The 26,041-nt window shown below is 46.8% G+C and overlaps 1 protein-coding gene across 2 annotated transcripts in view; it reads left to right on the top strand.

Moving 5' to 3' along the window:
- BSN (bassoon presynaptic cytomatrix protein) overlaps positions 1 to 26,041 on the top strand; it is an 88,469-nt gene that overhangs the window by 12,472 nt on the left and 49,956 nt on the right. For both annotated transcript variants that reach the window (XM_054640055.2, XM_077184494.1), the window contains exon 2: positions 9,324 to 9,723. In XM_054640055.2, coding sequence (XP_054496030.2) covers positions 9,324 to 9,723 — 400 coding nt within the window. The remainder of the gene's footprint in view (positions 1 to 9,323; positions 9,724 to 26,041) is intronic.

Raw genomic sequence — 26,041 nt, 5'->3', positions numbered from 1 at the left:
AATAACTTAATTGTGTATTTTTTGGGGTGGATTGTTCTATATTTGTTGATGAGCATTAAATTGATGTTTTCTGAGAATGGTCCAACATGGCTTGCAGAACTCTTTGCAGAGCATCAGACTCTGATTTAGAACCCATCACTACATGTGGCTATGGTTGTTCTCTGTGCCTCACTCTGCATTTCTTGACCTTGGGTTTCACCTGCCATGGTGTTTCGAGACATCCAGTTCAGGAGAGCCTTCTACAGCCTTTGCATTCAGCTTTAGCTTTGTATATGCTGAATAAATTTCCATGGCTCAGCAAACTTGTCCTTTCTTTATCCCCCCTCCTTCCCAAGCCATTTATGAATATCCCATTTATCCCATGGCAAAATCCTGCACCTCTGCTTGTGAAAACCTGACCATCTGCCTCTATCCTTGGTGTCCTAAATCCTGATAAGTTATTAACCCATAAGAAGGATTCCCCTTATTTCTTCATCTTCTATTACTTCCTTCTTTCTTTCTCCCCTTTCTTTCTACATTTTTATCCTAACAATTCTCCCACTTGAGATGATTTTTCATTCTAAGTATTGCCTTTTACTCCTGTAGCTTGGTTGTTTAATGATATTGCTGTGTTATGGCCTTGTCTTAAACCTTTTCTTGACAGTGCATGTTCTGCTAACAGGTGCCATGGAAACTTCCCTTTGTTACCCTTCCACCTGCTGCTTTTAATTTCTTTCTAACAAACCTTCTCACTTTTTCTCTTCTTTATTTCCCAGTTGTATCTGAAAATTATAGTAATCATGTGAATTTCTGTGTCTTTTCCCAGTCTTGCAAATAGATTGAAGCCAAGTCTGTTACAGTCACTGTTACTGAAAGTTTGTGTGTCAGGTTTGGCTCCTCAGAGCAGGCACATTCCTGTCACAGGATTAAGTCCAGAGCAGGTAGCTTCATTCTGCATAGCTTTAGGGAATAGCTAACGAACTAAACAAAAAATTGTGTCGCTGCTAATTAAAATCAGAGAGGCTCTCAAGGAGGGCGGGCGTGGGTTATAATCATAGATTTACAAGATAAGCTTTCACCAGCCATGTGCCATAAAAATTCCTTAGCTTCATGCCATGGTTTATCTTTCAGCTTTGCTGGCATTTTGTAAATACAGAGCAGTAATTCATGGTGTTGGCTTTCCTGGGACAAAGGCCTTCAGTTAAGCGTGACTGCAGCAATCAGCTCTTCTACCCTTTCATTGCCAGAGCTCAGATGTAGGATGGGGGTGGATGAAGGCTGAGGGGAGTGGCTGCTCCTTGCCTGGGGTGCTCTCCCCAGCATCCTCGTCCTTTCTGCTGCCCACAGTACTTTCAAGATTGTCATGGCTCTTTTATGTAATTTTAACACACATAAATGCCTTGCTCATAGCAATCAGTTGTACAGGGAAGGATATGGAGGCAACACATCGAGTAGCTGAGTGGAAATCAGACTGAAGAGATGGCTCCAGCCCACACCTCTCCGTGGCTCCTGGGGACTTTTATCCCTGTTTTAGCTGCTGTTTCCCTACATGCTCCTTGGTATTGGTCGCAGGGCCATAACTCTGTGGCACAGCTCTTCATCATTCATTGCAGACCTTCCAAATCCTGCAGTAAAGAGGAGAGGAGCTCTGCAGGCAGCAGCTCACTTTCGTGTGCAGGCTGCAGCATGGCCACCCTCAGCATCACCTGAATTAATGCTAAATGAGGGGCACTTAATGACCCCAGACCTGCTGAGCATCCTCCCCTTCAACAGTGTCCTCAGGTCCAGCAGCTGGGGTGACTGATGCCTCCTGTCCCTCCAGGTCTCCCCAGAGACTCCAAGGCTTCACCTGCACTGAAGGTCCAAAGCTGACCTTCCAACTGCACCCATTCACTGGATGAGGTGATGTTCCTCCTTGTCTTTGATCTTCCAGATACCTCCTAAGTGCCCAGAGAAGGCAGAGAGGGATTAGATACCCCACAGCCTTTCTAGGATCTCTGTGTTCATCCCAGGCACGGTGAAGCCCTGGCTTTGCACCTACACTTTCCTGGTTCTCCTCACTGAGCTGTACAGCTCCTCTCACACCCTGCAGCTGATGGCATTTTGATCAAGAGGTGGCTTCTACTCTGTCGTTGGAAGATTTAAATGTAGTTTTCAGCTATCACAGAGGAAACAGATTTTCCCTGTTGCTGAAGTAGAATGAATATTGGACACTGCACTTACCCCTGGGGTATTTTAATGCTTTGAAGTTCAAGATCATTAATGTTCTCAGTAACAATTATATCATTTAAAAAGGAGACCCTGTTCCAACCTTTGGACCTTTATAGTGCCTGCTCCTGTAAAGCTATCTGAGAAGTGGTCTCTTTGATACATATGGGACTGAGATCATTACCTGCCAGCTCTTCTGTGGGGCCCATTTGCCTTTGGCTCTGAAGGGTTTTGCCAAGATCCTGACAGTGGTGGCCACACGTTTCAGGCAGCAGCAGCTGAAAGAGCAGCTCCCCAGAGCAGCATGGGGTGGTCTGCAGGTCACTCAGTCACCTTCTGGCTTGTGAGAGCTCATGTGAGAGATGCAAAACTCTGCCCTGGCTCCAGTTCAGGTCTTGGGGTTTATAGAGGCTCCTCTGGACTCTATAGGGATCAGTTGCCTTGCATTTAATTGCAGATGTTCATTATGGTCTCTATAGGGTGTCTAACAGACATCTGACTTTGGGGGTCTTTGGAGAGGTCTGGGGATGTTGGTCTGGTGAGCAGGAACAGCCACTGCTCTGGTTTTATATTGCAAAGTGCTCTAAAGGAAATTAGTCTTGGCTCAACCAGGGCTAAGTAAGGTGCAAATTAAGTATTTGCTTGCCACATAGCAAAATTAGAATTGTAAACAACAGAATACAATAAAATAGGATTGAAAATAAAGTATGTTGAGTTGGAAGGGCCTTCAATGATCATTTAGTCTAACTGCAAATGATAATGATTCACAAACCTTTACAAAAAGGCAGTTGTGCAGGAATGAAAATAAGCAAGTAAATGCTTATTTAGAGCTTAAATCAGTCATAAACCCCTCTTCTGCTATGTGGGATTCAGCTAATAAGATGGCAGATGCCTCTCAACAGCCGTGCCTGACAGAGCAGCAGTGAGAGTGACATTGATGTGTTCTCCTGTTGCAGATTCTGGGTTGAACTAGACATGGTGCTAAGACAGAGAATAACTGGTTTGTGGTGGCTGTGTAAACTGGAAATCTCCTGGTTCCTGTTACCTTTCCATACATGGCATTTCGAACAAAGGGGAAAACCAGCAGCAGCTCTAGGTGTGTTATCTCCTGCAGAGCCAAGGCCAGAGGAGGGAGCTGGCAGGGACACGGTGCATGCAGCACTGCTCACCCACGGCAGCACCACCCCTGGGCAGGGCTGTTAGTTTGGTGTGTTGGTTGCCAGTGGCTTGTGCCACCACCTGCCTGGCAGCCCCTCCTTGAAGCCCAGCCCCAGCAGGGTGTAACAGTGAGGCAGAGGACTCAAGACTATCCCATTTCTCTGTATTTATGAGAACAGGTATGAGGGTAGAGATTAAGGACCTGCATTATTAGCAGATGGGGTGGAAGTAGGAGCTCGAGTACACTGTCAGCATCAGGAGATGAGCTTTAGGGATGCCTCAGTCACCAGGAAAATGCCTGACAGAAGCTGCATCTTATTTGATGGGGATAAGGCAACCCTGGAGCACAAAGCTGCAGGAGAACAGGGTTTTTCCACTGCTCACAAAAGCAAGTCATTAAACACTGTGGCCTTTCACAAGAGTGCTTGTGTTGCCATCTAATAAAATACTCCCTGACAGTTTCTAGTCACCATTTCCTATTTTCTGTTTTGATTTCAGCTGTGTGACATTTGCTGTTTTTAAACCATCCATTTCCAGAGTGATTCTCTTTCTGCATGGACATCAGTGTAATTAATTTAGGGGCACTTGGATTTAAGTGCTTAATTCTGTAACTGCTGGGGGCTTTTTCTTTGTCAAAGCAGAGCCTGATACAGGATTCCCTGTGTTGGATGTAGGACTTTTTAGAGCTACAAGCTGCCCCCAATAGAACACCCAAGCTTGGGGTATATCTGAGCATCACTAGTGTGAGATTTTCAGTGCACAGAGCTGAAACCAAAGGCCCTCCACATCAGACACTTCTTTTTCTGTTTATTTATTAAAAGGGTTGTCCTATTTTCTAGTCAGACTTGCTGACAGGCAGTGTATACCAGCTAACATTTGCTATTATCCTGTGCTGTTCCTTTGCCAACCCATAACCATTCAGAATTATGTCTTTCCAAGTCAAACCCAGTGCCATTTTGACCTAGAGTACAACTGCCTGCTTGTTTAGCTACCTGGTTTTTTTCTAAATAGGTTATACTCAGTGATTCTTAAAATCAGTCATGTGGATGTTCACATCAGGTTTCAGTTGAACCAACTAGGTCAAATCTCTGCTCAAAGCTGAGCAGCTCTAATTCTTGTTGGTCAGCCCAGCCTCCCTCTTTTGGGTGTGAGCCTCTTCGCATGTCTCTCTTCATGCTTTATCTTGAGCTGTTTGCTGCTCATCCCCTTGGTTTTACTGCAGGTAAACAATCATTTTCCCTCTTTTTCTACCCAGTTTTCCCTCTTTTTTTTTCCCCACTAACAGAAAAGACTTGCTTGTCCTCATTTTGCTGATTTTTGATCTGGTTTTGAAGCTGGGAGCTCCCTTCCATGGACAAAATCAGCTCCTCTTTGAAAAGCCTGAGCAGGGCATGCAATTTGTAAAATAATGATGACACTGCCACTTATTTTCATGGTTTTTATCTACTACAATGCAGTAATTAGATCAGTTGCCCAGCAAGTAAGGACCCATTTCCCTTAGCACCAGGCACAGGAAGGGACGCAATCCGTGTTTCTCATTTGCACAGAAGCGCTGCAGCTCCTGAAGGATTTACTCAGACCACAAATGCCAAGCTCCTGTGGATGCAATCACTGCCAGAGTTTTGTGGCAGCTGAGCAGGTGGATGTGGCCAGTGTGCTCAAGGCAGGGATGTGAAATTAGACAAAAACCAATAAATCAGTAGAAAACCAATGCTGTCTCTTGAACTTTCCCACACAAGTCAACAAGACTTGATTTACCAGCTGTGCATGTAGATTTTGTGTAATATTGTTATTGCTTGATTTTATAGCAGAGGCATTAACAGTGTTGGCATTTACCTTGTGATGGTTATTGCTCCCAAGTTAGCACCTCTGGTGAAAAAGGGCCTGTTGACATCTCTTGGGATGCTGGCTCCAAGCCTGGGTCTTGCCTGTAAAATTTAGTGGCACTGATGAACCTACTTGAGTTAAATTAGAGCAATTCCCTCCTACAGACCCTGACTTTACCTGGGAATTCCCAAATAAGAAAGCTGTACCAATTTGCTGGCAGAGAATTGTAAACCAGTGCTATGTCATTGCATTGCTTTTATCTCCACTGATGCTGCTGACATCTTTTCCCTGGTGCTGCTGTGGCATCAAAAGTCTGGTTTAGGACAAATCATGTTTTTCTGAAATTAAATATTAACCAGCAAGCAGTCTAACATTTGTTTTGGCTGTAAGTAGGACTTTGTTTCTAAAGCTTTCCCAATTTTTTGTAATTTTAATGCAAAAACGTTATTTTTACATTAGGGGAAAAATGAGGCATAAAAAATCTGAGGTGCTTGTGACATCTCACAGTGCTGAGCTTGATTTTGTGGTGAATGCCTTTGACCCTTGGTTTTCCTTGTGCTGTTCATGCTTCTGATCATCTTGGGCAGCTCTTCCCCCTCAGTACTTATCCATCTCCTCCCAGGATGTTGTGTCAGCCCTAAATAGAAAGGCTGGTTTCATATCCATGTCTGTTCCCGAGTGGAACTAGGGAATTTCTGGGCCTTTTAATCAGAAGTATCTGATGGAGAGGCAGAGCTGGATATGGATTAATGTCTCAGGTTGATTTTTAGCTCTGGGCTCTGTGGCAGCAACCTTGCAGCTTTACCACCTCTCATGGAGCTGAGAGTTAATTTCTGTTACTTAGCTTTGTGCTGGAAAATGGAGGGAGTTTTAGAAAGAAAGAAGTTTTCAATTTTTTAATTTAAAAACAATGAAGAAAGGAAGAAAACAGTAGCTGCCCACCCTCCCAGTGACTGTGGGCAGGTGAGTAGGGCTGCCTGCCTGCCCTTCTTGTGATAAAAAGCATTCATAGGACATCATAAATGGAAACTTTAACAGTATAATTGTTAATACACTCAGTATTAACAGTATAATTGTCAAACACTTGATATTCTTTAGTTGTACAAAATTATTACTCCATTTGTAACAGAGAGTGCAGCTGAGTTTGGACCCTGCAGAGATCTTTGACTCCATATCACCCAATATTTCTAATTCAGCAATTAGAGCAGTGCAGAATCAATACATCCCCCATCAAACAGAGGAAATCCTGCCTTATTAAGGCATTCCAATTTAATTGTTAATAGACACTCTAGTGGAATATGGAGGAATTCTTTGGAACTGGTTAGCAGCCCAGTGCTACTTAACTATCAGTTATAAAGCCTGTAAAAAAACCAAAATAGGGCTGAGCTGCAGTTTGGGCTTTTGTAACAGAAAAAAAAAGATATCATAGATGGGTGCAAATCATACAAATATTGGATCATCCTTGCAGAAGATGCAGTGAGCGTGGGCCTGTGTTTGATTCCATATGACTATTCTCATGTTCTTTCCTGAGGCATCTGCCCTGCATTGAGTTACTGTATTTGACAGACCAGATGATTTCTTCTGGTCTTAAAATTTCACGGGTATGTTCAACTGGTGCAAGTGAGAGACAGCACAGCCTGTGTCACAGAGGGGTTGAGGCATCCTGGATAATTATAAAATAAATAAATGCAGTGTTGGTAGAAGTGCATGGAGTGAAGCTGCTGCTGGGAATGGGACGGAGGTGGTGCCCGGCATTACTTAGCACTTGAGAAAGTGCAGGGAGCTGGGAGGGAGCTCGAGCCCAGTCTGGGAAAGCATCTCTGGAGCAGCACTGACCTGCCAGACAGTGAGCACCAACCACCCTCTCTGTCTGATGTGCCAGCAGTGGGGCTCAGGGCAAAATAACAGCACCTGCTGTATTGTTCCTCATGGGCTTTTGCATTTCCAAGAGAGCCATGCTGTTTTGGGTGGGAAATCTGAACTTGTCTGTGGGTTATCTGACAGCTCCCTGATGGAGTCAGAATTCTTACTTGGTGGCAAGTATTTTTCATATCAAATGGGGAAAACCCCTGAATTTTGAAATTTACAGTGGAATAGAATCACAGAATGGTTTGGGATGGGAGGGAGCTTACAGACCATCTCATTCCACCCCTGCCATGGGCAGGGACACATTCCAGTATCCCAGGTTGCTCCAAGCCTCATCCAACCTGGCCTTGAACACTTCAATGGATGGGGTAGCCACAGCTTCTCTGGGCAGAAAACCATTCTGCTTTTCCAAACAACAATTATTTATTTGACCATATAATGTTATTTCAGAGTTGTTTAATACACCATTAGGATAGGGTGTGTCTAATACATAAATGCTGAGGGTTTTATAGAAATATTAAATTTAAGTGAGAAGGTGCATTTTGCTTTCTGACAGTACTTCCCTCTGGTGTCTGGGGCTGAGCTCTCCAATCTCCACCAGTTACAGATGGTTTTATGTGTTTTATGAGGCAGTAGCTCTGCAGCCCTTGACATCAAGAGTCAAACCCCAAATCTGAACTGAAGGGTGTCAGAACTAACAATGGAGGGGCAGCACATGCCAACAACATTCATGGCAGGTGCTACTGTAGGGCCAGGAGCAATTTTCTCTTCAGACTAGAACAGATCACTCTCTCCCTTAGTGCTTTGCTTTATTATTATTGTGATTCTTTCTCCAGAGAAGTGGGTTTCAACCTGCAGCCGGAAAGTATTCCCAAAGTGCTATTTTACTATTTATTTTCATCCAACTTCCTATTACTGTGGCAACATGCACTTTGAATTTCATTAGTTTTATGCATTTAAGTTCTCTTTTTAAACCTTTATAAGGTCAGACCCTGCTTGGGTAAACCAACAATGTATTAAATTTGAGGTTCTGAGTAATACTTTTCCTTAAACAGCTGTAGATCACAGGTAGTGAGGGCATTAGGGCTTCTGCTTTTTCAAGAAATATTTGTGGGTGTTACTGATAAGCACATGGACTAAATTATTTGGTAATTAGATAAGTATCTTCCATCATAGATTCATTCTTGTGCACTTGTGATCCATCAGCAGCACATTACAGGGTGCCTGCCCTGAAACCGCATGGGAGGAGGGGGTACAGGCTGTCATGCTGTGCACTGCAGCACAACAGCTCAAAGCTCTTGCACCTGGAGCTGCTCCAGAGCTCCTTGGGATGGCCAGGAGCATCCCTCAGCACTGTGGGCTGCTGAGCATCTTACACAGGCTGTGGGACTGTGGGACTGCTGCAGAACCAGCAGTGGGTGCCATGCCAACCTCAGGGCTGCTCCTTGTAAGTAGCTCTGGTTTCACAGGGAGGTTTCATCACCCTGTCCTGGTGACCAAAGTCATCCCAGCTGGCTTAGCTGGCTTTTTTTGCCCAGCCAAGACTCACATCACCCAGAAGAGGGTTCAGCTGAGGGCAGCTAGCCCACAAAATCCCTGTTGTGTTTGCCACTTCAGTGCTGGTTACTAAAGGGGAGCCCATGTGCTCTCACTTGATTTTCCACTGCTGTGGCCCCTGGGAAACAAGCCCTTAGCTGCTTTCACCTGTGACTTGCATGGTTTTGCCTGACAGGTGAGGAAGTAAAAGTAGTTCTCCTGCCTCCATTAGGCTTCTGGAGGGGTTTTCCTTTAATAAATAGGCTCTTTGCAGGCTTCTGGTTTCACAGCCACTCGTGAAAGTAGGCTGTGAGAAGCCAGTTTAGTGCGTGTTGGTCGTGTCCCTGCAGGCTGCAAGGCAGAGTCACAGCTGCCTCTTCCAGTGGGTTTGTGCTGGAGAAGCGCTGGGAGCCCTGGCTGGCAGGAGGCTGAGCTTCTCAAACTTCTCACGCACGTTTTTATGTGCAACTTTCTGACTAAAGTTCAACTCAGAATACACCGAGTAATTCAATTGCATCTCTGCCGCTGGGTTATATAAGAGAAAGCTGAAATCGCGCCTCGTTTCGTAAGGTAACATGTATCCGTCTGCTGATCTGAGCAATTTCATGGTTTGCAGTGGGGTTTTGCTATCCCTTCTTGGCTGAGCTGGGATTTTGAGGGGGAGAGGGTGCTGTAGCAGTTTTCTACATTAACTGACATACAAATGTTTGAAACCTGGGCTTATTTTGTGTGTTTTGATGGTGTTTCAGCACGCTGAGGAGACCGGAGCAGCTGGAGCAGGCCGGGGCCCAGCGGTCAGCATCGCCCTCCCTCGCACAGACTGCAGGCAGCTCCCAGAGCCCCCGGGAGATGCGGGGCCGGGGCCAGCCTACAGCGGCGGCAGAAGGGCCGCGGAGGACGCTGCAGGTGGACGCCAGGAGCCAGGGCTCGGGGAGGTCTCCCTCGGTGTCACCGGAGCGGGGCAGCACCCCCACCTCTCCCTACTCCGTCCCGCAGATCGCCCCCCTCCCCAGCAGCACCCTCTGCCCCATCTGCAAGACAACAGAGCTCACCTCCTCCCCCGGCCAGCCTAACTTCAATGCCTGCACTCAGTGTCACAGCAAGGTCTGCAACCAGTGTGGCTTCAACCCCAACCCGCACCTCACCCAGGTAACGCCTCCTCTTCCTCATGCAGCCTCCTGGCTGCTTCGGGTGGGTTCTTGCTTTCTCCAAGCACAGAAGTCGCACCTTTGCTTTTAGCAGCTGCAAAGCATTCACCAGGAGCAAAGGTTCTGCTGGTAATAAGGGAATAATTGTGATAATGTGAGCTTTGATGAAATGGGGCAGATAAATTAGTTGAAGGGGGTTGGTAGATTACCAGGGCTCAGTCTCTGTTGAGACGCCAAAACAGGCTGAATTCTCCATTGTCAGAATTGTCCCAGAGTCAGAGGACTCCACAGCAAGGAGGGGAGCAGGGGGCTGCACTCCAGGCTGAGGTGAGGAGTGTCTCAGCCCCTGACTCACAGCAGGTTCTGGTGGGTTCCAGCAGCCTCACGCTCGGCGCAGGGAGGGAAGCGCCAGGAGTCGTGCACGACACGCGGCAGGGCCGGGGGAGGAGCGCTCCCACCGTGGGATGTGTGAGATGGATGCTCTGGGCTCTGGGGGCGGATCCGGCTGCGGTGCCGGAGGTGGGTGCTGGGGCTGGCTGAGGTGAGGGGCTCCCTGTGCCAATCTCTCAGGTCGCAGATCTCCACACAGGGTGGGAAGTGGCTGGATGGTTTTTTCAGCTGTTAAGAGCCAAACCACAGGGGTTTCTGATCTTAAAACAGAAACTTAAAGCTGCACTTTGAAAAGCAACTGTGCCACTCCAGTGCTTGATAAGACAGGATTTAGGCACTGAAGCCCCCTGGATGCCCAGGATTTACTGCCAGTAGCCATTTTGTGCAATGCTTGCTCCTGATGCTAGACACAGCAGTGTCTAAACATACTTGTTTGAGGAACTCCTGCCTTGCAGTCCTTTATCCTGATGGAGAAATCATAGAGTTATGGAATGGTTTGGGTTGGAAGGGACCTTGAAGATCACGCAGTTCCAGCCTCCTCCCATGAGCAGGGATACCTTCCACTAGACCAGGTTACTCCAAACTCCATCCAGCCTGGCATTGAACACTTCTAGGGATGTGACATTCACAGCTTCCTTGGGCAACCTTTTCCAGTGCATCACTACACTGATAGTAAAGAATTTTTTCCTTTTATCTAGTCTAACATACTGTCTTTGAATTTGAACCCATTCCCCCCTGTCCTGTCACTACATGCGCTTGTAAATAGTCTTGCCCCATGAAGGAGATACCCCTGCTATAATGATGCATAATTAGCTGGTTCCTGATATTACTTCACAGGTATTTACCTCTGCAAAGGTCTGAATAAGGTCTCAGATCTTAATAAAGAGCCCTGAGGTGGAAATTCAGGGTTCTGCAAAGAAATTCCATGGGCTGCTTTCCTGTTTTGCTTATAAGTTTCATCTTTAATTAGATTTGCCGAACATTATTTGGTGTCCAAGCATTGCCTTGAAAGTTGTCCAGTTTCTCTGAACAGTATCAGTTAACAAGGAAATAACAAAATAAAAATGCAACGGTTTCTCAGTTTCTGGTCTTGTCTCTTCTGCTTTGCCCCAAGAGCTTACCCACAGTGGGCTCTACCCCGAGTCTCTCTTGCAGATGCCAATGTTAAAATATGTCTGTGCACAGAGACTTTGCTTAGCTGCTCTAGGCTATTTTGCTCTTGGCATCTCTAGGTCTCTGTGCCCTCAGAAATGTGTTTGACTGCAGAGCATTTTAAAACCTCAAATAAAAAGAAATTGGACCTGAAATGGAAAAAGAGGTTGTTTTTTTGGTCTGTCCTGAGTTTAATATGCATTTCAGCAGCAAGCAACCTTATGACTTGTAAGTAGGTCGTTGTGAGAGCTGGGGGATGAAAACAGTTGTCCAAGAGAAGTGTTTGCAGCTCATGTTAGCAGCCCAGTGTGATGGGCTGGCTGGGGGAGCAGCAGTGGTTGCTGCCTTGTTGGAAGTGTGACTCATTTTCCTCAACATCATTCCTTGTGCTGCTACTCCAGAGTCACACAGAGAGGTGCCTGAAGCATCCTAGTGCTGTTACTGGGGGGTAGTGGAGGCAGCTGGAAGGGTGCTCTCTATCTTGGTGGTGGGAGCTGGGTTGGGAAGGATCTCTGGAGGTTACCTGTTCCAACCTCTGCTCAAAGCAGCAAGCAGAGAAGGGATCTCGGGGCTGGACCCCATTGGGTCCCGGAACCTTCCAAGGGTGGTCATGCTGGGCCCAGCTGCTCCACTGCCTTCCCTCACAGGGAAAACATCCACACAGTCTGGTCCCTCCAACCCAGCAGGTGCTGCAGGGTGGCTGCACAGCATTGCTCATGAGGTGTTGTGTTCTCTATTTGCATTTCTTTATGAATCTACTTTCGTGTGTGTAGTTGGTACTGCCACTTTGTGCTGCAGTAGATATGAATTTGTGACTTCTTTCTGCTTTCAAGGCTCTCTAGCAGGATTAAATAATCAAAAATACCACATTTTCTAAGAAAATCAAACCCAAGAAAACCAAAATTGTGTCTTGCCTGGTACACCCTCTCCTGTGCAATCTGTTGAACTGCCAGAAACCACTGGCATGGTGAAGGAGGAGCCGCAGGGCTGGTTTGGCATAATGATCTCTCAAACCTTTTTGAGAGCTGGGGTATAAATCTTGTATAAACACTTTGTTTTCATTAGTCTCTACTTGTATATATATCCATAGCATAAAATAGCTTTTCGTAATATATATTTAAAGAAAATAATAGACTTAGTGTGTGAGCTGTAATCCATCAAGCCCTGTCTTGCCACTTTCAACTCCAAGAGCAGATTTTTCAGAGGAAGGTTGACGGCAACACCTTCACTTTGTACTTCAGTAATACCTTCTCCTCAGAAGCACATAATTCCCTTTGAAATACTATTTTTCTTTGGCTGTTATTTTATTCCTTTTTGTTTGGCTTGGTGGTCATTTTATCTTAAAAGCAAGTAATGAATTTCTGTGCTGACGAAGCAATCAGCTTCTGTGGCATCTTGAGTTGATCACTTGCTGAGAAAAACAAAATCTCTTTTTGGGTTTTTATTTCACTGTCTGTTTATTCCTTTGAACAGCAGCTCATTCTTGTTTCACAAGACTGGGCAAACAGAAGTTCCTGTCTGCTGCTGGTGTCACTCATATTTTACATGTAGATAATTATATTGTTCCCTCTGTTCATCCCGTGCCCTGAAATAGCTGCTGTCATCGTTTTCAATTTGGTTGTGTGCTGGTGGGCTGCTTTCCTTGTTCATTCACTTATTCCTGAAGGTCAGTGCTCTTGCCACAGACAGTTATTTTAAGCAAGGAAAGGGAATTATCAAGCAGGGAGCAATGGTGGCACCATTAAAGACAACAAGTTTTAAAATAACGTGCTAAAATCTAGCAGTTTGTTTCCAGTCCTGTGCAGAAAATAGGTTTTTGAATGGAGATGTGTTAAGTGCAACATTGCAGCTTTCACATTCTAGTATGATTTTTAATTTCTCATTAAAACTTTTTTTCTACTTTTCCTCTGTGTTGTCTCTGAGGGTGTTTTTGGACAGCTTGTTCTGCAGGACCATACCAGTGATGCTGTCATCTCCTCCAGGGGGAATAGCTCAGTTTCAAACCAGTACAATAGGTTTAGAAAATCCTCTTTTTATACATCTTTCACTTTGTTCTGCTGCTCCTGTGGCTTTCGCTTGACTGATCCAGCAGCATGTTCATCTGATTGGATTTGCTCTGTTTGGTATCATAAGGAGTAACCTGCAGGCATCCTTTCTGCTTCTCTGGGGTTTTGAAGTGCTACTGCACATTGCTAATTTGATAAATTAATTTCTTCTTCAGTCTTCTCTTAAAATTTGTTGGGTTTCTTTTAATTTGTTTTCTCACCATCCTAAGCGCTAAACCAAAAACACGAGGAACTTGAGTTTGATTTTAATCAAGAGCAGCAGCACAGCATTAAAACGTGTGCTTTAGTTAGAGCTGAAATGAAACTCAAAATGCCTGGCTGCCTAATAGGTCTGCTTTGAACCACTTGGGATTACAGGAAACCTTTCTTGTCTGCTTTACATTTCTATTGTGCCTTTTTCAATTTGAAGTAGTGTTTATTAGAGGCAGTTTCATAAATATTCAGATGCACCTCCCTGAATAAAAGGAACATGTTTATACATGTGTGTTCTTTACCAAATTACTTTCTTTTTGAAGGCCCTGCTTTTGTCCCCGAGCTGTTTTGATTATATTTGCTGTATTTGTGCCCGTATTTATGACTTATAATTGTTAAACTTTAGTTCTGCCCCACGTTTTTAGCTCCACTTAGGGAGATTGAAGAGGTTCTTTGTACTTTTTATGCTATGAATATAATGAATTATGAAATATTTAAAATATTTGAGAGCAAATCTGTTCTCTGCATGCTCTGTGCCATGTAAGCTCATCACAAACCTTTGGTCACGGACCTTCAGCAAGCTAAACGTAAAAAGTCTTAAGGAGAATTAAAAACTTGCTGGTTGGTTTCCCAACAGTGGTCAGGGTTATTTGACAGGGAAAGAAAATTCTCAGCACCTCTTGAGTTATCTGTAGCAAGAGGAGGTAGCCACAAAAATAATTTAAAGTTTTTAAGTAAATGTTTAAATTGTATTAATGGAAAATAGACCATCATCTGAGGAGATGAGACTGAAATAATGTGAACATTGTGTGGGGCTGTGTTTATCCTGTCATAACCTCACAGCAGATGGTTTTCTGCTCAGTAGTATAAGAAAATTTGGGTAAAGTGGAAAAAAGAAGTTGGGGGAAGCTGAAGGGTGACACAATGCAGAGCATCTTTGGTGGGAGGAGTGGGGCTTGTTGGCACTGGAGGAATGTCTGTGGTCCAAAGCCTTTTCCAACCTGGCTGTACTGTCAAGAGTGGTGCCTGCCCACAGTATCACCTCAGTCATTTTGCAATGACTGAAAAACCTCAAATATTGAAATTGTGAAGCTCTTCTTACACTGCTTTCAAAGGACCCCATTTCTCATTTGGTTCATTGTCCCAGTTTCACATATTGCACCATGTTGGTCCAGTTTTCAGTAAAACCCAGCATATTTGTGAGTTAGGGGCCCAATCTATCTTACTTACCCTGCAGGAGGCTTTGGCTTGACTAGTGACCACTGGTTCAGAAACCCTGCAAGGCAAGGGCTGTGCTTAGCATGCCAGAGGGGTTATCAGTTCTACATTAAACCAAAGTTTGTTATTAATGGCAGTGAATCCCCATCTCTTCCTCTCATCCCCATCTCTCCTCTCCTGCCTGTCATTCATTCAACATCCAAACATTCACAGGTCTCTGATGCTGTGCAAGTGTGGGTAGAATCCCTGTTGGCATCAGTGCTTTCACCCAGGGCTGAGCACTGAAGGACTGGATGAAAACAGGGATCTACTTTCTGATAGATAATTAAACATGAGTATTGTGAGAAATTTGATCTCCCTTGTTTCTCCCTGCCTTTTCAAGCAACCAAAGTGTTCTTCACCTCTTTGGATCTTTGTTGAAAAGCCATGGAGCCATGTTGGCATGACATTTCCTAAATTTCTGAGTTTCCTCTGGGTGCATCCACTCCATGTTGGATGTAGCTCTTTGCAATGGGAGGAATGGCAGAGGATAAAATGTGACAGTGATAATACATTTACACAGTCTCTTCTCTAGCTGAACAAGGCAAAGCCAACAGGGTTTTCTCCTGCCCTTGGGACCTCAGCAAGTGTTTGTTTTCCTGGCCATGAAGCATCTCCAGCCTCAGCCATTGGCACATGTGTGGTCCTGCATCTCCTGCATGTCCTGCACCTGTATTATTGTGCTCATGGATAAACACAAGGCTCTGTTTAGAGGTTATAGTTCCTGCTCATTTTAAAGAATAGGTGTTGAGTCTGAAAAATAAATGTTTCTCTGGTCTAGCATCCCTTGGGGCATTTCACACTGGTGTCATGCTTGTGGTGTCTGTGGGTAGCTGGGGAGGTGGGGCTGGTTCTGTCAGCAGTTGTCCTTCCTTGTGTTCACCTGTCAGCAAGTTCAGAGGTGTGTTTTTTCCTCCTGTGATCAGATCAAACCCCTGGACACCCTTGGGCAAGCAGTGTTTTTGTTCTGCTGTGGTGTTAGACAGCTTTTTGTGTATGTATGTGGTAGGTTGTACCCTATTTTCAGCCAGACCCCTGTGTTGCTGAGTCAAGTTGCCCATTTTAGAATGATTTGTCTTTTGAGATCATCCTCCTTCACCATATAGCTGTAAAAATAAATCTGTCGTTGGCATTACGTTGCAGATCTGGGAGAAATTTTCCATTAGATCCTGCTGTGCAATAGGAGTGAGATGTGTGTTTATTCCAGTTTTTTCTTTGTTTTTAGCAGAGCTTCAGCCAGCAGTGACCTGCATGGACAGTGGGTGATGCTGTTTGCAGGAGCTGGGGCTTGGCATGCCTGCTACCTCCTCCTAAGGATACAGCAATTTGGGCTGCAGCTGCCTGGGCAGGGATGCTTGGCCTCATCTGCTGCCACAGGGCTGCTCCATCCCAGTGTCTGAGGTCAGCATCTGCCCCATGGGCAGGTGGGACCAGTGCTTTCTGCCCTACAGCTCTCCTCAAGAACACCCTCTGAGCTGGGCACTAAAAATCTGCTCTTTGTGGCTGCACAGAATATTCTGTGGATTTTTTAATGGTGAGAAAATATTGATAGGAACATGAGATTTATCACCCTGAACTAACAGGTTGTATGTGTATGCATATTTGCCATGTTTTAGTCCTTCCTCACCGTTGCCCTTCACCTCTTAATCCCTTTATCCCTACACCAGGTGTTCCATCATGTATCTGCAGCATTGCAGTGAAGGATGTGTCTGTTATCCCTTGGTGGACTTTAATTTTTTAATGAGGTGATTAACACTGAATGAAGCAACTCAAATGGAGCTGGAGAGTAGCACACTTGCTCTTGCTGAGCCTTTCTACTTAAAATTGGCTTATTTGCCTTTTTGGCCCCTGCTTCAGCCCGAGCAGGAGCCATTCACAATGACGTGCGACTCATCTCTTTGACAGATCACAATTTAAGTTAGAGCCCATGAAAAGAAAAAGCTCATGAGTAATTCTGGCTGTTTCTCCCAATGTGCCGCCTTTTGCTGTGCTCTGCGTGGATGATTCAAATAATGCAAAATTCTCTGGCAGAAAATGTCAAAGAAGATCTCTGCTAAACGCTTGCTGGTGACTGAGGGGGCTGGTGCTGCTCAGGGTGGGTCCTCTCCGCTCACGGCAGGTTCGGCTGAGCCGCGGGGACACAGCAGGGGCTGTGGTGACATGCTAAAATTGTTCGGAGGGCACGGGAGAGCGTGGCTTCCCGCAGGCTGGAGCGATGCTGCGGTGCAGAGGGGTAATTAAAACAACTGCGAGTGAAGAGGAGCCCTCCCGAGGGATGGGAAGTGGCCTCCTTTCCGCCGCTCGCTAAATGCCGAGCCCGGCGAGCCGCTCGGGCTGAGCGCCGCCGCCCCGCGCCCTCCTTCCCTCGGTACATTAAGTTACAACAAGCTGCTTGCTTGGATGAGACATGGTTTTCCTCTGGCTTCCAACTCCCAGATCACTTCATCATTAAAAAGAAATGCCAGCTGAGAATCGGAAGCGGCTGTCAAGCTTTCCATAGTGGAGCAGGGTACCGAGTCAGCGGCTCCCTGTCTCTTTGAGAGCTCTGCTGTGGCAGCTTCTTGCTTTCCCTCCCTGCCCCTGAACATCCCCGGGCAGAGGGACAAGATCCCTTACAGCCCGTGGTGGTGGATGGGGATATTTTGCTCGCACGGGTGCTGCTCCAGGTTTTCCTACCGGTCGAGTGTGTGGATTCTCTCAGTGTTTGAGTCGCTCAGCTCCTCTTGGTGCACTCGCTGCAGCCCCGAGAGCAGGAGCTGTGCAGGGCTGTGCAGCCCTCGCCTGTGCGCTCCGGTCTGTGATGTGTGTTTGCTGCCGGAACGCTGCGCTGCCTCGGGGAGCGCTTAGGAGGAAACTTCAAGAGCTTTCAGTGCTTTGATGGGGATTGAGTTAATCCTAGCTGAATTCATTCCTATTTACGGTCTTTCTACAAGCTGCAGAGAGCAGAGTGTTTGTAACGGAGGGTGTCAGGCACTTTAGCACCCACTCTGCACCCCCCCCTACGGCGCTGTCCCAGGTCTGCATCTTTGGTGCAGCAAGGGGTGCCCAGTGGGAGAATCCCAGCACAGGAGATGTTGTGACATGGCTTTTCCCACCTTGAATTATAGTGACATACAAGGTCTGTCTGGTCCTTAAAGACAGAGGTGGTGGCATCTTGTCAGTGTCTCTTGTAACCTGAATTTAGCTGATCACCAGTGCTATTTTTAGAGCTGTGTGGGCTCCCACCACAATGAACCACCCTGCTTCTTCCTGGTCCTGTCTCTTGGCCATGGTCACATTTAGATGCTAAAAAGGGATTTACATAGTGTGGTGGGCTGAAAAGCCTCAGAGATTTCTGAAAGCAGTCCTGTGTATGCAGTGAGGTGTTTGTGGAACAGCAGTTCATGCCTGCAGAGGTATTTCTCACCATCTTAATTCAAGCCTTGCTCCCAGACCTCAACCTCCTGCCATACCCAGCTTTTTTCAGAGATATGATATGCAGCTGTGCTCCTGGACAGCCCAGATCTGAGGGGTATGGTGCTGACAGACTATGAAAACTGACTATTTTAACTCTGATTTAAATGGTGTTTTATCTCAGCTACAAACCTTTTGATCAAGGACAGCCGAAGGGGGGATATTTCCATTCTGGAGTCAGTTTATGTTGTAAATAGACTGTGCCGGTGGCATGGCTTTCTCCTTTGAGTAAATCAAAGCCAAATTGTTAGAATGGCTCTGGAAATCCAGAGAGCAAAATGTGATCTTAATGGAATGGGAGTAGACTATGCAGCAGGCTGGTGAGATTAAAGGTTTGTCAGAAGGAGTTAAGGCATGTATGTAACACAGTACTACACCAGCTATAATTTGTTTTTGAAGGCTGAAGAACAAGTGTGTCCCTCCCCTTCCTCTCTTGCTCCCTGCCCTGCCCACTTTGATGCCCATCTCCTGTATCTTAATTGAGCCCAGCTGTTTGTGCAGCAGCACTGCAAAAAACCTTCAGGATGAGAAGTTTTTACATTGACTTTTTGTTCCCTCCCCAGCTCCTTTGCCACCCCATTGCTATGTCCAAGCTGAGGGGGCAAACTGGCCAGACCCTCAAGTTGGAGACCTCCATGGAAGAGAGACCTGAGCAGCAGGCAGGAGAGATGTGCCCACCAGTCTTACAGAGAGGAAGTTCTGGTACCCTCCTCCCTCCAGCCACCCTCTCCCCTTTCTGATGAGCACAGCCCAGTATTCCCATTAGACGGAAGCAGAAGCACAAACACTCGGGCTCATCTGTTCAGCAAAGCCCAGATTATTCTGAATCATCCAACGTCCTTATCAGAGCGCTCCAGCCGGCGCTTGCATCAGTCACAGCGCGGCTGCCGGAGTCGCAGGCACTGCTCTGCCCCTTTTAATTGCCACAAGCCAGCAGCTATTTGAAGCCCTGTCCCCAAAGAGCAAACGAGCTTGTCACTGCTCGTAGCTCAGCTCTGCAGGAATCGCAGGATCAGCAAGCGTTCCCCATTAAAAACCTGCTAAGGATGCAAACATATAGGGCTGCACGTGTAGTGCAGCAACCAGCTGGGTGGGATGGAGTGGGGCACTGCTGGGCTTGGACCTAGGAGTGGGAGCTCCCCTTGGGGTTTTAGTTTTGGAGATTTTTCCCCTCTAATTGCAGAATACCCTAGAAGCTCTAAAGGGCATGTCCCTGTGACTCCTTGAATACGAGGTTCCTCCAAAAACAGCTTTGTCGTGGCTCTGAGCTGCTCACTGGTTCTGTTCAGACCTTCCTGTTCTCTCAGGTATACCATGTTGCCCTTCCTCCCCACAAGACATCCCATGCCTGTCCTGATCTCCTGGAAGGCACTGCTTGCTGCCCTTTCCCGCTGAGAACCTCTGTTTTCAGTATGATGCCCACTAGATAAAATACCAGGTGTAGTGGAGAGGTTTGGCTAAAACCTAGTGGTCTGTGTTAAAATTACTCTGGGGCCCTGAGAAAGAGTTGAATTACCTGTCTTTCTGGATTCCTCTGAAATAAGGAGCATACTTATTGGAGGCCTGTCCGTGGGTTCACCTGCCTCTGTTTTGCCTACATGCTCTATGTATTGCAAAACCTTTCAAGCTTTGAGAAAAGCAAATACTCTCAGTATTTGATGGAGCACAGTATATTAGTGCAAGACCAACAGTTCTGGGATTCATCCCAAAAGGTGAAGCCCAGTTAAAGTGAGCCCTTGTACCCCATGCATGGTGCTGTCATCTTCTCCTCAGCAACCTGCTCAAGGGACCTTTGGCAGATTGGGACATGAATCCTGATTTTTTCTTGGAGTACCAAGTCAGTATGGAGATGCTGGCCCAGGCCAGCTAATGCCCTGAAATTTATTTTTACACACTCTACCTTATGTTGTGACCTGCCATATTAATTTTCCAGCTGATATGATTGTGGCTTTCAAATTGGAGAGTGCTTTGAGAACTATCCCCAAACAGGCATGCTGCTGCTGCCATCTGTCTTTGAGCTGCTTCTGGGATCCCACTACTTGCTCTCAGCAGACAATTGTTACTGCTTTATTGAATTAGGAAGGATTAAAAAAAATCCAGCAACTTCCAAAATATAACTAATTTCAGGTGCTAAGTCCCTTTTGAAACCAGGGAGAAATGTTGGAATAATAATGCTTTATGCAGATCCTGGATGTAAGGTTTTTGCAATTCTGCCCAAAAAAGTCTCATGATCTGATGGTTTTGAATGACATGTCATTTGGAGAGCTCTGAAGAGCTCCACTGCACTGAGGGATCTCCAACCAAGAGCCAAAATTGGGCAATGTCACTCTTACAGTAAAAACTGAAAGCTTCTATGCCCTTCCTAATGATTTTGGCCAGCTCAAGCTCTTACCCTAGGTCACCCTTCTTCTCCATCCAATGCCTTTTCCCATGTCTTCCAGCTGCAGGCACTTGTCCAGTGCCATCCAGCCTGCATCCTGCTGGGAAGCAAAGATGTTGGCATGGCAGGAGCCTCTCCCTGCAGGAGTAGATCACTGTGCACCAAAGAGCAGCATCCCCATGGACCGCGTGCTGTGCCGCATCCCAACGCCTGCTGCACCCCGTGCTTCAGACCTGCTCCTCCTTTTCTTTCTCTGCAGTGTGCCAGGAGTCAGCCCACGCCAACAGACAAGGCTGTGGGCAGATAAAAGCTTATGGGAAGGTGGTGTTTATTTGGATATCAAATGTTTTTCCCTCCTGGTGCGTGGATCCTGCTGCTTCCTGCTTGCTGGCCAATCCATGCCTTCTCTGCCCGGTTTGAGGCGGTTTGGGGTTGATTGCTTGCAGTCAGCCTGGCTCCCACTGTTCAGCTGGGTATTTTGATGCATGATACTTGAAAATCAGAGGCAAGATCTCTCCAGCTGAACCCTGGAAAGTGAGGGGAGCTGTGGTCACTGCTGCTATCTCACCTGCATAAAATGAACCCTGTGGGTCATCAGAGTCAGTCCCATGGTGATTACACCTGGCTTTACAGCCAGGGCATGACAACAAGTTTTAGCGTTTCTCTTCAGAAGGGGTTTCTGATTGGCATTGGAGCAAATCAAAGCAGGGTGAAATCAGCTTGAACCGTGCAGTTTGCTCCTCTGTAGTTTTCTTGCTGTCTGGATGGACATGGAGCACTGCAGCTGGCACTGCCTGTGTGCTGCTTGTTGGAGATCTTTCAAAGGAAAGCTAAGGAGCCCTAGAAGAGCGTTTGCTTCTGCAATATTTTTGGTGTTTTACCTGAGTGATTTCTATTGTAGTGCTTTTCTCTTTTGTAGCAGTTTGTAGTCTTGCAGTTGAGTACTTGACCCTTTATTTGAGCTGAACTAAACTGGCTTTTGTTGTAAGCTTGCCCAGGGTTTTCAGTTGTGCTGAGGTGTCCTAGCAGGTTACTCTATGGTAATCCTGTGGACCCCCATTCAGGAAGGCTACAGAAAGCTCCTGAATGGGGTCACTTCAAATTTTGGCTTGTGTTGTGACAGAAAAGACAATCTTTCAAGTAACAGGATTCTTTTTCATTAAGAGTTTATTCACCTTTCTGGTGTGTTGGTTTAGATCTCCACGGCAATGCTGACCTCAGCTCAGCAAGCAAAATATCATAGACTAGAATCCCAGAATGGTTTGGGTTGGAAGGGACCCTAAAGCTCATCTCATTCCAGTTCCTGCTGTGGGCAGGGATGCCTTCCACTAAACCAGGTAATTCCAAGCTCCATCCAACCTGGCTTTGAACATGTCCAAGGATGGGAAGTTCACAACTTCCCCGGTCATCCTGTTTCAGTGCCTCAGCACCCTCACAGTAATTAATTTCTTCCCAATATCCTCTCTATTCCTGCCCTCTTGTCAGTGTAAAGCTGTTCCCTGTTTTTCTGTCCTTGTAAAAGGTTCCTCTCTGGCTCTCTTGTAGCCTCTTCAGGTACTAGAAGGGGCTCTAGGGGCCCCTAGAGTCTTCTCTTTCTGGGCTGAACAACTCCAGCTCTCATCAAATCATGATTTGAATGACCAGTTTTAATCTTGCTTTGCAACTAGCTTTTATTTTTTTTGATGACAGGGTGATTGCTCTTGTAGACTGGCTGTCAGTGAAGTAGCCCCTTCTTCAAGGCTAAATAATAGCTATAAAAACCCAATTAAAAGTGATGTGGATTTACAGGTATCTATGCAAACTAATTGTTTGCAGAATCTTGTGTAAATTTTATTTAGTAGATGATGACTTCTGTGATTATGCCAGGTGTATTTGGATGTCCAGGTATATTTGGACTGGGAAAGGAGTTCCAACACAAAAAACCTAATGTAATTTATTTAAATTAGGTTGCTAGTGACTGGACAAGCTATTTCTGGGAAGGGGTGCCCAGGCTGGTGGAAATCTACCCAGTGCCTCTCCTCTGCTTCTCAGAGAGTCATAAAGAGGCTCAAGGTTTGTGGTAAGGCCCTGAGCCCCGTGGGAAAGCCCCTTGCATTTGTCTGGGGTCACTGGAGCCAGGAGCTGGTGCCTGCCCCTCTGCCTGGTTCATTGCCCCTCTGCTGTGGGAAGGGAGCGGCCTGGGATGGCTTTGTCATGGGTTTAGGATTAACCCTCCTTCTGGACTCCTTCCAGGTTGCCTTCTCAGGTCTCTCCTATGCAAGCATGGTAAGTTCTGGCTGGATGGGACCTTTCCTCCCCCTGGCAGTGCTCCTTCTTCCCTCATCTCTTCCCTGGCACCCTGAGTGTTGTCCCTTGTGGCTGGCCCTGTGGGCCTCCATCCTCCAGCACTGCATCCTGCCCTGCCTCACTGCAGCTCTGCAGCTCATCACCATCATCTGATGCAATTCCTGGGGAAACCAGTACAACCCAGGAAGGGCTGTATGTGACACCCAGCTGTGTCCAGACCATCAACAGGAGGGGGGTGTGTGCTGTGCCTGTCTCCTCCAAGGTGCACACCCATACTTTGTCCCTATTTCATTTGTTAATAATTGCATCCTCTCAGCAACAATAACCCAGATGAAGGTCTGGGCTGTCCAAGGGGTTTTGTGGAAGATCAAACCTGCCCTGGGCAGCCTATTGCTCCTTTAATCAGCATTTAGTACCCAGAAAGGTGTCTTGGGATCGTGGCATCTGTTTGCATTTCTTTTGCTGCAGCCATAGATTTGTGTTTCACAGATTGTGTGGCTAGCTGGATTATAAATTATTCATGACAGGCAACTTATCGTGTTTATCTGGAATAATTGAGCAATTAAGTCTGTTTAGGTATGTAAAAAGATTGTGCAGTGGCTTGTCTATCTTCAGGCCCTAAATTCTGCAAGAGCATTTGTTACATATTTAATCCAGAATAACAACAACAAGAAAAAAAGAAAGGCAGAAGATACACTCTGCTTTGATGCACTGATCCACTATGATGTGTTCATTCACACAAGTTTTTCATTCCAGTGGCTTCAGTCGTAAATACACACTAGCCCAGGATAAATTAGACTTAACTTGGCTCCTTCAGTCTGGAGAAGGTGTGAGACCATAACATCAGGTCTGCAACCCTGTCTCTGAAAACACTTTGGGCTGTTTATGCCAGCACCAGAATTGTTTTTAGTGTTTAAAACCTTCCATCCTAGACACGTGGGTCAGAGGATCACGCTCCTCTCTGCCCTCATCACTGCTGTGCTATACTCAGATGTTGATGCTGCCAAGGTAGTGCAAAGTTTGGGGGTGAAAGGACCTTTAAATATTCAACAGTGTTTAGTTTAGTCCCTGAGCTACAGCCATTATCTCCCATTGCTGTAGTTGTCCAGGAGGGTTCCCAAAGGAGCTGGAAGCTCATGAGCAAGGCTACAACAGGGACCACTCAGAGCTGAATAAATGTGAGCCATGCAGTAAATGGATGATTTTATTCTGTGCTACTAATAGGAAACTGGGCTGCTTTTAAATTGGTCTGTTACAAGTCTATTTACTGGGAGAGCCTGTGCTCTTTATAGCATTATAGCTGTGAATTGCATCGCTGCTGCACATGACACCCCAAGGAGCCCCGTGGCCTCATGTATTCCTCTTCTTTGGGCAGGAGGTACCAGGGAATGGAAAGTTTTGAGCTCCTCTGCTCCCTCCCAGGCTGCTATTTTAGTTCTGCAGGAGACAATGAGTGAGCAGGACCGGAGGCTCCTGTTACTCAGGACGTCCGTCCTTCGGCTGGCGGCAGGGCACGGGAGCAGCAGCAGAAAAAGGCAAAGCAAGCCATTAGGCTTTCCTTGGCCGAGAGGGCTCCCGTGGAAATCCTGCATTACGGAGCCAGAGGGACCCGGGGCTGCACTTAGAGCACCTCGGCGTGCAGAGCTCGGGAGGTTAAAGCCCGGGGTGAGCTCTCTGCCGTGCTCCCTGCCCGGCCCAGGGAGCAGCATCCTCCCAGCACGTACAGACGTCCAAATCTTTCATGCGCTCCTGCGGACGAGGAACAAAGGCTGTCTAAACAGGAGCTAGTGAGGCAGCAAATCGCACAAGAAACCTTCCCTAATGAACTGGAAGGACTTGTCCCTTTGCCTCGGGCGGCGGCACTGCCGGTTTGCTTAGCTAGGCAGCGCCTTGTTTGGCGGGGGACCCGCGCTCCGGGGGGAGCAGAGGAGCAGCGCTGGGTCTGGCGGTGGAGAGGTTTCCTCTGCCCATCTGCTCCTCTCTGCCAGCAAGGGCAAGCAGTGAAGGAGGGGATGCTCCCACTTCCTGAGGAGCTAGCCATGGGGGATGCTGCCGGGGAGCACCGTGCTGCCTGTGACGGCGGATCGAGGTTAGTTGCAAAGCTGTTGGGCATGCAGTTATTTCCTTTGATTGTGTGCTTCATCCCCGTGTCCGTGCTTGTGTGGTGCAGGGAAAGATGGACCAAGCAGCGAGGTGCAGGTGCTGGAGGTTGTCTTTGAAACTGCAGAGCCTTGTGGGGGTCAGCACCTCCTGATGCCCTTTGGAGACAGGAGATGCACTCAAGTAGCCTGGGGTTGGTTCAGGGAGTGCTAACCAGAGAAAGGAAACTGTTTGAGAAGTGACTCATAGGATGAAATGCCACTGTCTTATTTCGCAGCTCGATTCTCTGGACAAACGCAGTTTCCCATCTGTTATTTGCAGAGAAGGAGATGAGTTTGGGGGTTGGTTCCTCTCACTCGCCAGCAAGCGAGCAAGTTGATTATTTTCTGGCAAGCATTAGCAGGATGATTACTGACGGCTCCGGTGGCTTCCCCTTCTGGGCAGGAGTGCCAAGGACTAGATTTTATTTATATTGAGATGTTTGAAGATAAAGATGAGCATAAGGTGGCCTTTTTGACAAGTGACTCGGTGCCTCTGTGACCAGTTCCCCTGTCAATTAAGTGCTGAAACAGTCCTAATTGCACATTTTCTCTGGAGCCCTGGATTCTCCTCAAACTGTGCTTTAGATTTGGACCAGGAAGCTTCAGCCCACGCTGCCTGCACGTTTGCATCCGCCTCCTCTCCACCTGGATGCAGGCGTGAATTCTGGTGATGTCTTGACATGCAGCCTGGCCCTGGGCACACAACAGCTCCTGCACCCTGGGCTGCTCATGGTCCTCCCAAAGCACCTCAGGAGACTCCATCTCCTGGTGTTATGCGTGCCCCTCAGGTCAGACTCTGGCTGATACCCCATGTCACAGCCTCCACGAGACGCTTTGCAGGCTCCTCTTTGCATTTGCATGTAGGCTGTGCACTGATCCAAACACCCAGGGCTGCTTTTCCTGCCCTCCACACGAGCTCCATGACAAACTGTCCCTGTGCTGCTGTAGGAGAACTCAGAAACAGGATCATGGAATGGTTTGGCTTGGAAGGGACCTTCAAGA

Source organism: Agelaius phoeniceus, chromosome 11, assembly GCF_051311805.1.
Source record: "Agelaius phoeniceus isolate bAgePho1 chromosome 11, bAgePho1.hap1, whole genome shotgun sequence".
Taxonomy (NCBI): domain Eukaryota; kingdom Metazoa; phylum Chordata; class Aves; order Passeriformes; family Icteridae; genus Agelaius; species Agelaius phoeniceus.
This window is presented reverse-complemented; position numbering and strand designations above follow the sequence as displayed.